The 14,292-nt window shown below is 39.0% G+C and overlaps 1 protein-coding gene across 2 annotated transcripts in view; it reads right to left on the bottom strand.

Moving 5' to 3' along the window:
- The window catches only part of kcnh1a (potassium voltage-gated channel, subfamily H (eag-related), member 1a), a 293,068-nt gene that overhangs the window by 111,854 nt on the left and 166,922 nt on the right, over positions 1-14,292 (bottom strand). For both annotated transcript variants that reach the window (XM_060830882.1, XM_060830881.1), the window contains one exon: positions 6,399-6,595. In XM_060830882.1, the coding sequence (XP_060686865.1) occupies positions 6,399-6,595 (197 nt within the window). The remainder of the gene's footprint in view (positions 1-6,398; positions 6,596-14,292) is intronic.

The raw sequence follows: 14,292 nt of genomic DNA on the forward strand, positions 1-14,292 counted from the left end.
AAGGACAATGAGTTCACTGGAATCAATACCAAGATGTGGTATTTCCTGCAGTACTGTATTGTTACATCACACTGAACTTAGTCAATTTGGAAAGTTCTGAAGGACAGTCACTGAACCCAAAACATTGACTGTGCTTTCTCTCCACAAATGCTGCCAGACAGGCTGAGGTTTTCCAGCAAATTCTGCTTTCTTTCAGATTTCCAGCATCTGCAGTACGTTGGGTTTTTTTTGCTAAGTTTTGAACCAGAGAGACTCCATCAAGAAATGGACCTGTTGTGTCCTATTGTGAAGCATAGGACAAGAGATAATAGGGACTAGTTCCAGTGGCTGGGAAGAAAAGAAGTTAAAAGAAGACTTATGACCATTCAAAGCAGAACAACCCACAAAAAGAGAGAGAGAGACTGGATATACTCTCCAGAAGATGGTCCAAAAATGAGACTTTGCAAAGGAGTACCTCTCTGCCAGGGCTGATCAACCTGAGGACAGACAGGTAATATGCAAATGCACACATACAACACATACACACATGCACACACGAGAATAGTTTAGTTTAACTATAGTATTTCATTAGTTCTCCCAAACTTTGAATTTCATTATAAAATTGCTTATAGTGCTATAAAGCATTGTGATTGTTCAAATGGAAACTTGTGTCCTGGAATTGTTGCTTGAGATCACTATTAAGCATGTAGGACACAGGTCAACAGTTTGTACCTGGACTGATCATGGGATAATTCAACTTGCACAATTCTTCAACTTCTGACCCTGAAGCACATTTCATTCTAACAAATGCTCTAATTCTGCATGTACATGTGTAGTGCTCCATCTAATGTCATCCTTAAATGCAGCCAATTACAAATATAGTTTGCTGTTTTCACAAATGACATAGTAATTACAGTTACTTTCTAATTCCAGCAATTGTATACTTCCACTAATTGTTTCAATAAACCATGCATGTTGTAGATTAAGAGGTTACACATAGAGACTGATAATATCATGGTCTATCAACATAGCTCTGCTGCTGCACGCTGGCCACTGCCTGCTCATATATCAAGCCTGTTCAGCTCCTATAAACATTGGGTGCTCTATTCCAAACAGTCCATGTGGTTGAAAGCCTGTGACCTGCAATGCCCTAAACTCATTAATGGCCTGGAGAAAAATGCAAATGTTAGCCAAACTCCTTCAGACAGTCAGAACGCATTTACAGCATTTCAAACATTCATAGAAAACAAGTAATGAGGCTCTTGTGAGGCATTGCTAGAGGCCCAACCTCTGATGCAGGAGGCCTCGGTTCAAGTCCCACTGCTCCAGAGGTGTATAATAACAACTTAGAGCAGATAGATTGAAAATATTAGAACAAATAATGCAAGTGGGCTTTTGCAATTCATAGCTGGCCTTTACTTTTAAGTTTGTTGCTGTCTTCAGAACTTTTGTAGTTGCTAGCAATTATTGCGTGCAATTATTTGCTCTCTCTCTATTCAAGGAGAAAATAAATTCCTATAAAATTGTTACAACTGTATTAATTCTGCTACCTGTGCTTCAGGGAATAGACCAGCAGCATTATAGAGTCATAGAGATGTACAGCACAGAAACAGACCCTTCAGTCCAACTCGCCCATGTCGACCAGATATCCCAAACTAATCTAGTCCCACTTGCCAGCACCTGGCCCATATCCTTCCAAACCCTTCCTATTCATATATCCATCCAGATGCCTTTTGAATGTTGCAACTGCACCAGCCTCTACCACTTCCTCTGGTAGCTTTGATACACTCACCACTCTCCGCATGAAAATGTTGCCCCTTAGGTCTCTTTTATAACTCTCCCCTCTCAGCCTAAACCTATGCCCTCTAGATCTGGCGTCCCCACCCCAGGGAAAAGACCTTATCTATGTACCCTATCCATGCCCTTCATGATTTTATAAATCTCTATAAAGTCACCCCTCAGCCTCCAATACTCCAGGGAAAACATCCCTCACGTATTCAGCCTCCCCCTATAGCTCAAATCCTCCGACCCTGGAAATATCCTTGTAAATCTTTCCTGAATCCTTTCAGGTTTCACAACATCCTGCCGATAGGAAGGATACTAGAATTGCATGCAACATTCCAACAGTGGCCTAACCAATGTCTGTACAGCCCTAACAATACCTCCCAACTCCTGTACTCAATACTCTGACCAATAAAGGAAAGCATACCAAACGCCTTCTTCACTATCCCATCTACCTTTGACTCTACTTTCAAGGAGCCATGAATCTGCACTCCAAGGTCGCTTTGTTCAGCAGCACTCCCTGGGACCTTACCAATAAGTGTTTAAGTCCTGCTAAGATTTGCTTTCCCAAAATGCAGCACCTTGCATTTGTCTAAATTAAACTCTTTCTGTCACTCCTCAGTCTATTGGCCCATCTGGTCCAGATCCCATTGTAATCTGTGGTAACCTTCTTCGCTGTCTACTACCCCTCCAATTTTGGAGTCATCTGCAAACGTACTAACTATACCTCCTACGTTCACATCCAAATCATTTATATAAATGATGAAAAGTAGGGGACACAGCACTGATCCTTGTGGTACTCAACTGGTCACAAGCCTCCAAACTGAAAAACAACCCTCCACCACCACCCTCTGTCTTCTACCTTCGAGCCAGTTCTGTATCCAAATGGCTAGTGCTCCCTGTATTCCATGAGATGTAACCTTGATAACCAGTCTCCCATGGGGAACCTTGTTGAACGCCTTACTGAAGTCCATACCGATCACCTCTACCACACCTCCCTCATCAATCCTCTTTGTTACTTGTTAAAAAAACTAAGCAAAGGTTCAGATAATAGATTGCTCAGAGGAATATTACACTACCTGCCAACCAAGGTGTTCAAAAGGACTGAAATAAAATGAAAAACCACGGATGCTGGAAATCTGAAACAAAAACTGAAATTACTGGACAAACCCATTAGGTGTGGCAGCATCCATGGAGAGAACGCAGAGTTAATGTTTCAAGTCCAGTGACCCTTTTCAAAATATTAACTTTGCCTACTCTCCACAGATGCAGCCACACCTAATGAGTTTCTCTAGCAATTTGTGTTTTTGTGAAAAAAGACCTATGTCTATATCTAACATAACCTTGGCCAACAACAGATGTTCCCATGATACAACCTGAAAAACACAAGCACCATCAACCAGTGGTCCAAGGCAACTCCAACTAACTGTGAAAATGTCTGGCTGCAAATGAGTGATCAAGTGTATGAATTCTAGACTGTAAAACCCAAACTGTTACCATTCAGAAGCAGATATAGCCAAAGCATTATGAACAGTTGCACATGTGTCCTTACAAATTTCTTACAAACTTTGGTATTGTCTCATTGGCATCAAGACTTAAGAACACAATAACATTTTTTCTAAACCTTAGACTGCCTCATCCGTAAGAATTGTCAGAACATCATAGAGAATGAATAACTCCAAATTTAATTTACCCTAACTGTGCATGACACAACCATACTCAATTTGAAATTCCCTGGTTCTTTCCCTTTGCTGCATTGGGTGGAATGCTGCAATTTCTCCACTGTAATACAAAAAAGAAAAAAACAGCAACTCTTTAAGAGCCATTGTTCCCAATATCCCAGCTTTTTGCATATGATAATGAGGATGTCACAGGAGTAGACCATTTTAACTCCTCAAGGCTGTTCCATCATTCACAGAGATTCCATTTACCTATTTCTGGCCCACATCTTTTAAGAACTTTGGTTAACAAAAATCTGTCAATCTTAGCCTTAAAATTTGTTCCAGTTTTAAAATACAAAGTAGTAATCAGCAGAAGATAAAGAATTCTGTTAAGCCTTATGTTTCTAATAAGTAATAAAGGAAGATCATTATCCAGGTGCAGGAAAGTTCCTTTGATATATCATTAATCTTAGGGTGAACTGAGCTGTTGATCAGAATTAAAGCTTAGCTGAAAGTTCAGTTATAACTCAATCTTTTGTTTGGTGATACTTGTCCTAGCCTGAAGCCCAAAATACATTTCATGTTTTCTCAACTGGTTCAATTGTTCAGTTATCAATATCATAAACAAAAGGTTAAATGGTTAATTCATATGCTTGTACTGAAACTATCAATACTGTTCTAAAAATGTGGATTTTTTTTCTCCTACACTAACTCAACTGCATCTGATGTCATAACAGAGTAATATGATTTAATTAATTAATTAATTTTCATTTTGCATTAACATTGAAGCAACTCCACAGAGGCTGGTATCTCAACATGAACTCACCTTTTATCTACCTGTGCATAGCACTGGACACAGGTCCTTCTTCCTTAGAACCATCTCTCAGTGTGAACAGGATGTCTGACACTCACGTTTATATATATCAGCTAGGGCTCCCTGATTGAGCCAGATAGACAGTCCCAATCAAGGAACTCATATTCTATAAAGTCCACCTGGTTGATCTCGCTACAATCAATATAAATACATAAATGTCAACTATAGCATTTTAAGATAGTCAACTGAAGGGTGGTTGTCAAAAAAAATAGTGATGGTAGTAATGGCATAATGGTTATTCTGCTAATGTAGCCTATTATATGCAAGTACTAAACACTGAAACTGGTATTGTGAATAAAAACAGATCTAATATAAATGAAAAGCCTCCATTCAAAATAAACATTTTATTTAAAAAACAATAGGACATCAGGTTGGCGTTTCAAGGCTACTATATAATAATGCTTAAAACATCACCCTAACATTTCAAACACAAAAACAAAAACAGAAAATGCTGATGGACGGTTTGGACCGAAGAAGCTGTTTCCATGCTGTACATCTCTATGACTCTATAATTTGCCAGGTCCAGTGACCCTTCATCAGAACAGTTCTAAGGAAGGGTCACTGGACCCAAAAAATTAACTGATTTCTCTCTACAGATGTTATCAGACCAGCTGAGTTTTGCTAAGATTTTGTTTTCTGATTTTCAGTATCGGCAGTTCTTTCATTTCTTTTATTTAGTTTCCCGAAAATTTAATGCGTGTGTTTCTGAGATACATGGGGTGTGTTTCTGAGATATATACGATACTCGAGAAAAATTTCAGTCTTCTACTTTTAACATTGCAATGTAATTTGTAGCACAATGTTTTTCTGCAACTTCCACTTTTTTGCCTTATTCTGTTCACACTAAATTCCCATAAACACTACAGTAATGACACTTATGTGAAATGAGCTAATGAGTGTTTAAATTTAATACACACTGGAACATAGTATGGTTGTATTAAGTGCTCATACTCAGGCACTTAATCAGAATATATACCCTGATGCATGCTAATAATCCTCCTAAAGGGTAATAATATCTGAAAATAGTAGCAATAAACAGATATTCCATCAGAAGAGTGATGGGCATTCTGCTGTTGAGTGTTTTAAAAAGGAAATGAAACAGATCATTGGACCCGTCAACTCTTTGTGTTTTTCTTCATACTCTGCCTAATCTAATCCGTGGAAGACTCATTCCATGAAATATTAATCTGGCTTTTCATTTGTTACATGTTGATAGTCCTCTAATACATGTCTAATATTTATTTTAGTTAATTCAAGTATAGAAAATTTGCAACATGTTGCACCTCAAAACCAATAAACTGAGAAAGCTAATTCAAATTTCATCTGTTACAACCTTAAATTATGCAGCTCTACTTAAAAAGTGTATTACATACTTTATATATTTTTTTAAAGAATTTTTTTGTTAAATAAACTGAACACTGGTTTAGGGGCAGCACAGTGGCTCAGTGGTTAACACTGCTGACTGACAGCATCAGGGACCCAGGTTCAGTTCTAGCATTAGGTGACTATCTGTGCAGAGTTTGCACATTCTCCCTGTGACTGCATGGGGTTGTTCCCACACTTCGTGGAAGTGCAAGTTTGATGGATTGATTGTGCTAAATTACCCACAGAGTCCAGGATTGTGCAGGCTAGGTGGATTAGCTATAGGGAATGCAGGGTTACGGAGATGGTATCGGTCTGGGTGTGATGCTCTTCCGTGGGTCAGTGTAGACTCAATCGGCTGAATGGCCTGCTTCCACACTGTAGGGATTCTATGACCTAGAGCACATTAACTATATTATGGTAACTAGTACCACTGAAATAAAATTATTTCTCTCAACTCAGCAAAACAATGAAGCTATATACTTGTTAGGTATATAATTGAATTTTGGATACTGCATACTATTCAGCAAATGCTAATATTACTGGAACTGTGTATTGAAACCACTGACAAAACACAATTACAACCCACAGTGCAACAAAACTGTTGCACCATAAACATGAAAGCATCAACCAAGATGGATCAGGATGAATGGAAGGTACTTTTACTTTCTAAAGTGTATATATTACAATATTTATTCATTGAGAGAATACAATCACATATTGAAGAAAAACAGACTTACCCTTTTTCTAAGATTATATGTTAGGATAAGGTTTCTTGAAAAGGAGTTTGCAAAGGCTGTATAAAATTCCAGTACTTTCTGCAAGGCATCTCTTTTGATAACATGAAGGTCACAATAAGTCAGGGCTCTAACATTGACGCATGACTGCGCAAGGGTATTTTCCTTCCAGAAAACATCTCCAAATACATCTCCCTTCCCTGGGCAAGATTGAAAAGAAAACAAATGAATTACAGAGTTGTGACATTTTTGCACCATGAAAATTTTTTAATCATTTATTTTCAACACTGATAATTTATAACAGATAATATTCCAAAGATCATGTCAAATGTTAACATGATCAGATAAAACGCTGCTGTTTTCTATTTTACAAGAGCAATTTATTTTGTCAAATTACTTCAATTAAGAATGACATACATTGGAATACCATGTATTAAGCACACATCACACAACTTCATTATTTTGAAATTGAGCAGGTAACCATATTATGTTAAGGGTATTTGATGGCTAAACAATCAGACTTCATGATATAATTATCGCATATAGTAAAATGTACTTCAAAATTGTTTGTAAATAAGAAGCATCTTTCCCCAGACATTATACATTCCTGTCACTCTGTAACAGAAATAGTTGGACAATTGGAGCATCTTATTGTATGTATCCTCACTAACAGTACAACAACTTGTTAACACACACTAGGACTTGAACAATGGTAAGAGCTCGATATTGAAAAGTTTGGAACTATAGTAAATTGCATATGCTATGTTGTATAAATTCATTCCACAGGATGAAGGCATCTAGACCAGCATTTATTGTCTATTCCTAATTGTACAGAGGCAGTTAAAAGACAACAACATTGCTGTGGGTCTGGAGTCACGTAGGCCAGAACGGGTGAGGATGGCTGTTTTTTAGCCCCCCTCCCTAAAGGAAACCTACCATGGTGGAATTTGAACCCAGATCCCTGGAACATTAGCTGGGTGTCTGGATTAACAGCCCAGTGATCATACCACAAGGCCATCATCTCCCCTTGTGCTGTACTAAATGTATGGAAACAACACGTGTTCCCCATGCAGAACAAATCACCGTGCCACTGAAAATATCCACGTGGAATTCTTAGCCTAAAGCTAAGAACTGTAGTTAAAGACTGGTCCCACAGCATGATAAGGAAGTAACAATATACAGAAGAACCTTTACTCTTTTTAGTGTTGTCGACCTTATAAAACCTTGAGCCCAAATTCATGGTGGGGCACTTCTGAAACATGTGATAAGGCATTAAACAATTATTTTCTGCCACGTTCTCCTGGCTGTCTGTTTCTTTCAACAAGAAAACTGACACACATCACCAGCATTTATAAATTGAGGTGAGGTGGAGATGTAATGGTTGACAGCCTTAAATGTATCACAAGTGGGAACATTGTAGAGAGCAAAGTTGTGGGAGCAGCAGCGATGCAATGTTAGTGGTTTTCACTGTTAGACAGGAGAGGCTGTCACTAGATCAGGCCCACACTGATAGAAGAAACAGCCGCCAGGAAATACTCATTCAATAGCAAGGCTATGACATGGGAATACATCAGCCTTGCTATTTTCCACCTGTAAAAACTAAAAATCCTTCAAAATTTTTAGCTCCAACCTCCGACTGCGCAGCTTCCTCCTCTAGATTGGCAGGGTGCTGATGTAGCAGGGGCTCCTACACAAAGAAGCCGACTTGCTGTGCAAAAACCACTGTTAAACCTATTAAGCTTCCCACCATAGTCACACAGGTTGGCATGAATGGGCACAGCTGCCGATTGGAAAAAAACAGCAGTGGGCAGAGACATGTTAGCAATCCAGATCAACACAGTTCTTACAAAGTTTTCTGGGTTTCTTCTTCTGCGCCTAACCCACCTCCATGAGTAGGAAGATGTTTCCCTGTGTTTCCCACTGCAAAATCAAATACAGGCACCAGCTGTCTTCTACAATCTAATGACTCAACAAACAAAAAGTGTTCCTGGACTAAAAAAGTACACACTAAAAACACAAAAGTATAAATGCATAATATGAGAACAAAAGGACAGCACTGTGCATGACAGATGTCACCTGACAGGTGTACAACATACCAACGTCTTAAGCTATGTTCCAAACTATTGCTTATGATATTATGTAAACACTGATACACTCTACAGGACAGACACATTTATCAGCTTTGGGATAGCCCTGTGATGAGGAGGAAATGCCACATTGAAGGGTCTGATAGTACTTGCAGTAGATTGAAATATCTGTTCCCGGGAAACATTTGAGAGAATGTTTTTGGGCACTAAAGCAGGTAATAAGATTTGAGAGCCAGGCATTTAGAGCACTCAAGACAGAGCTGTCAATGCCCGAGGCTGGTGGACTAATTTTAAAATCAAAGAAATGGTTTAAGCATGCTGAGCTTTCTGAGGTGTTTCAGGGTTTACAATGGCAGAAAAGGTATCAGGATGAGGAATGAGCTTTACATCACTCGGAAAACTCCAGCCCAGCAGGGTAGGAGGGATTTAGGATTTAGCAGGATTGAAGCTGTGAGGGATGATTATCTTGAGGGGCTGACAGACTAAGTTCCAAATTGCCTTCAACCAAGTCATCAGGCCCCACCTTCGCACTACATTCTCACACAAAACCCCTTCCATAAGGTGCCACCTTATCTCAAAAAGCAAGTGTTGAACTCACCTGACAATGCCTCTGCTCAGCATGCAGTTGGTTTTACAGATTATGATGCTCACTCACAGACTATTAAAATTTATCACAGTCCTTCTAAAAATACACTACCCTAACTTTACCTAAAAAAAGCAGCAAGTATTAAATTGCCACAATGGGAAAAGAACATTAACTGTATCATGATTTTTACTCCCATTTCTCCAAGATTCTGCTCAGCTCAGGTGCTTTCTAACAACAGAAACATTATATGTTATAAAAAGCCATGTTATCAAAGACATCCTGTGTAATCACAGATGTCAGTTTGAAGATCAAATCTGAACATTAACTGTTGCTTTATTTTATTCAAAACACTCAAAGTTACATGTGAATTTTTACAGTATCATCTAAAATTTTAAAAACTTCCAACAGGAAGATATGCCTATATTGGTAGAAATAGTAATTTGTGTAATATAGCTATTACAAATCTACATCTGCATTCACTTCCTATCCAAATTCATGTGTTATTATTAAAAGTGTCTGTCTATGGAAGTTTCCATGGTGTAATTACACCCCTTCAGCTTCTTAAGCTTAAATAAACCAATTATGTCAATATGAGAGATGAGCTGGCTAAGATAGATTGAAAATATATTAAGTAGTATTACTGTTGACAAGCTATCAAGCACATTTAAGAAAATATTTTATAATCTTCAATAAATACAAATTCCACAAAGAAATAAAAGCCCACAAGAAAAATGAAACATCAGTAGCTAAATAAAGAGGTTAAGACTAGCATTTTATTGGAGCTTGAAAATGTTTCCCTGAAGATAGTTAGCCTAAAGATTGGTATGGTGTTAGAAACCAGTAAAGAATGATCCAAAGGAACAAAAATAATGAGAAGAAACCAGCAAGCAATATAAAAATAGTATGTAAGAGCTTCGATAGATATGTAAAAAGGAAGAGAGTAGTGAAAGTATTTAAATGTCCTTTGAAAACTTACAGAGTAGAAGTTATAATGAAAATAAGGAAAAGACTCAGGTTGTTGAAATCACTACTTTTTATCCATTTCTACAGCACGTTTTAACTCCAGAGTTTGCCTGTTGTGACATAGACTGGAAACAGATTTTTTTTTTAAATGACTGTCATTGTGAAATGCTTTCTTACTTGGGCAATTTGGGTACCCTTGTACACAAAACACAAGTTCAACACTCAGGTCCAGTAATCAATTAGGAAAACAAATTAAATGTTGGCTTTTTTATCCATGGGTCGGAGTACAGAGAAAGGAAGTCCTGCTGCTTTGGGACAGAGCTTTAGTATGATTACACCTGGAGTACTCTATACAATAGAAGGATACATATGCCTCATATGTTGTGTGACAAAAGCTTACTAGATTATTTCTTGAGGGGCTTACTTTATGAAGGTTGAACAGGCTAGGCTATATCAATTGGAGTTTAGAGATTGGGAGATGAATATATTGAAACATATAAGATCCAAGAAGATTAGATACAATGGGTAGCTGGGTGGATGTTTCCTCATGTAGGGGAGACTAGAATTAGTTTTAGAATAAGCAATTTTCTCTCATAAGACAGAGTCATAGAATCATAGAGATGTACAGCATGGAAACAAACCCTTCAGTCCAACTCGTTCATGCAGACTAGATATCCTCATTTAATCTAGTTCCATTTGCCAACATTTGGCCTATATCCCTCTAAATCCCTCCTATTCACATACCTATCCAGATGCCTTTTAAATGCTACAATTGTACCAGCCTCCACCACTTCCTCTGGCAGCTTACTCCAGACATGCACCACCCTCTGCGTGAAAAGGTTGCCCCTTAGGTCTCTTTTATATATTTGCCCTCTCACCCTAAACCTATGACCTCTATTTCTGGATTCCCCCACCAGAGTAAAGACCTTATTCCCCCTCATGATTTTATAAGCCTTTATAAGGTTGTCCCTCAACCTCCGATGCTCCAGGAAAAATTGCCCCAGCCTATTCAGCCTCTCCCCACAGCTTAAATCCTCCAACCCTGGCAACATCCTTGTAAATCTTCTCTGAACATTTTCAAGTTTCACAACATCCTTCCGATAGGAAGGAGACCAGAACTGCACGCAATATTCCAAAAGTGGTCTAACCAACATCCTGTACAGCTGCAACATGACCTCCCAACACTTTTACTCTATACTCTGACCAATAAAGGAAAGCATATCAAATGCCTTCTTCACTATCTATCTATCTGCAACTCTACTCTCAAGAAACTATGAATCTCACTCCAAGGTCTCTTTGTTCAGCAACACTTCCCAGGACCTTACCATTAAGTGTATAAGTCCTGCTAAGATTTACTTTCCCAAAATGCAGCACCTCACATTCATCTAAATTAAACTCTATCTGCCTCTCTTCAGCCCATTGGCCCATCTGATCAAGATCCCATTGTATTCTGAAGTAACCTTCTTTGCTGTCCACTACACCTCCAATTTTGGTGTCATCTGCAAACTTACAAACATACCTCCCATGTTCACATCCAAATCATTTATATAAATGATGAAAAGTAGTGGAGCCAGCATCGATCCTTGCAGAACTTCACTGGTCACAGGCCTCCAGTCTGAAAAGCAACCCTCCACCACCACCCTCTGTCTTCTACCTTTGATATATCCAAATGGCTAGTTCTCTCTGTATTCCATTAGATCTAACCTTGCAAACCAGTCTCTCATGGGGAACCTTGTCAAATGCCTTATTGAAGTCCATATAGATCACATTCATCGCTCTGCCCTCATCAATCCTCTTTGTTACGTCTTCAAAAAACTCAATCAAGTTCATGAGACATGATTTCCCACGCACAAAGCCATGCTGACTATCCCTAATCAGTCTTTGTCTTTCTAAATACATCTAAATCCTGTCCCTCAGGATTCCCTCCAACAATTTGCCCACCACCAATATCAGGCTCACCAGCTCACCAAAGTAGAGGAGAATTTTATCTCTCAGGGAGTTGTTAATGCATGGAATTCTCTTCCCCAGAAAGCAGGGGAGGCTGGGTCATTGCAGTTGTTGAAGGTTGATTTAGATGGAGTTTTAATAGACAAGGGAGTCATGCATTTGAGGGGGGCAGAAAGGAGGGTAGAGTTGGGAACACAACCCCATCAGTCAAGATCTTAAATGAATGGCAAAGAAGGCTGTAAAGATCTATCCTACACCTAGTCTGTGTTTCCTTGGATGAAGAATCTGGAACAAGATGGCATTTCTTTTAAAAACAAAACTAATGCAAAATGTAGCTTCTCAGTCTGGAAAAGGCAAGCATGTAGAAAGCATGTAGCATGCCTTCCGTGACCTCAGGATTTTACAAAGCACTTTATGTTCTTTTGGAGAGTATAATTTTTTATTATTGTGTTGGGAATATTCACACAGAGTGACACAGCAAACAGCAATGTGCCAATGACTAGACTTATTTCAATGATATCGACTGAAGAATAAATACAGACCCTGAAAACTGCCTCCATTCTCCAAATAAAATGGAATCTTTTCAATCCACCTGAGACATCAGACAGCACCTCAGTTCAAAGGTTCATTAAACAGTTCCAAAAGACTGACCTTGTGACAGTCCTATCATTGTTCCGATTTTTTAAATTGTTCATTATCTTGCAGAAGCTATTTCACAGTAAAAATGTGCAGTATAGGAACATTTTTAAACTCATCATCATTGGGCCTAAAGAGGCATGAGGTCTTGTTGATTGTGCCACAGATACGACCTGATGAGACTTAGAATGTGACAGCTACAGACTTGCACAGGTCTTCCCAGGATAGTGCTATATTTCTTAACTTATAGATTAATTTATTTATGTAGTAAGGTAATATTTACGCTAGTTTTAGAGTACAAATATTATGCATCTTAGGGTGTAAACAATGCTTTATACATTTGGGTTGGCACAGTTGCTCAGCATTTAGCACTACTGACTCATAGCACCAGGGGCCTGAGTTCAATTCCAGTATCGGGGAACTGTTTGTGTGGAGTTTGCATTCTCCCTGTGTGTGTAGGCTTCCTCCCACAGACCAAAGATGTGCAGGTTAGGTGAACTGGCTGTGCTAAGTTGCCTGCAGTTTTCCAGGATGTGTAAATGAGGTGTCTTAGTCAGGGAAAATATAGGGTAGAAGAATGGGTCTGGGTGGGTTACTCTTCAGAGAGTCAGTGTTGGGCCAAAGGGCCTGTTTCCACAGTGTAGGGATTATATACTAATCAACAGCCACAAGCAGCACGATGACCTCTTACTTTAAAAATGTTAACTGACCTTTAGAGAATTTTTGTACATTCCATGCAACAAAATATTGTATCTAGTACTTCGTAACAAATAGTGACAATTTTCTCTGTTCAATCTTTAAAATATTCAGGGTTACTTGAAATTAAGTATTTGAAATTCCTTACCAGGAGATAGTATCATCAATAGTTAAGAGTGATCGCAACTTGTTTCAGTCAAACAAATAGCATTCACACTTCTTATTGTTTCAAACATAAGGTGCATCTGGGCTAAATCTTATTGGGGTCTGAGTGACATGAGTGATGGTAAAGTTAGTGGGAGAATTGGACAAGATGTCTCGTGAAACTGATCTCGATCTCAGGAGCAGCTCATTGTATCCTTAATGGCTTTTAGAACAGTAAGGCAAGTTTCTCACGAGGCAACAATGAGTTGCCAATTAAGAAGGATTAGAGCTTGTATAAATGCCTATTGATGACCCAATCCATCTCATTAATATTCAGCTTTCTATCTTATCAAACTCATCAAACAAGCTAGGCATTAAGCAATCTTAACATAGAAACCACACTTGCTCCCATCAATCCCTACGTTGGATACTGGGCACCAAAATCTCAGGGCAAGCTCCTTGGGCACTGGCCACATGTACTCCACATCCATGGACATTGGTATCCACCATGTGCCAGCCTCTGAGAACGCTCACTTCTGCAGTTCAATGCTGCACCTCAGGTTACACCAGGAACTATCACTGTAATACTGTAGCAAGGACTCTGTGCACTCAGGGACATGCACCCAGCTCATCAACTTGATCAGGCTCTTCACTCACTGTCATAGCACACACACTCTGAGCATACCTGGATGCTGATAGCATCTCTGCCTAGCATTGCTTGCATTGACTTTAAGCACTCTAACCCCTCAGCCAGAGATACCAGGCTCATATTATTTCTGCTTTGCCTTTCAGGACAAAGGTCAGGAACCATGCAGGCAGGTTCAGACTGATAGTGCTT

The sequence above is a fragment of the Hemiscyllium ocellatum genome, chromosome 10 (assembly GCF_020745735.1).
Source record: "Hemiscyllium ocellatum isolate sHemOce1 chromosome 10, sHemOce1.pat.X.cur, whole genome shotgun sequence".
Taxonomy (NCBI): Eukaryota; Metazoa; Chordata; class Chondrichthyes; order Orectolobiformes; family Hemiscylliidae; genus Hemiscyllium; species Hemiscyllium ocellatum.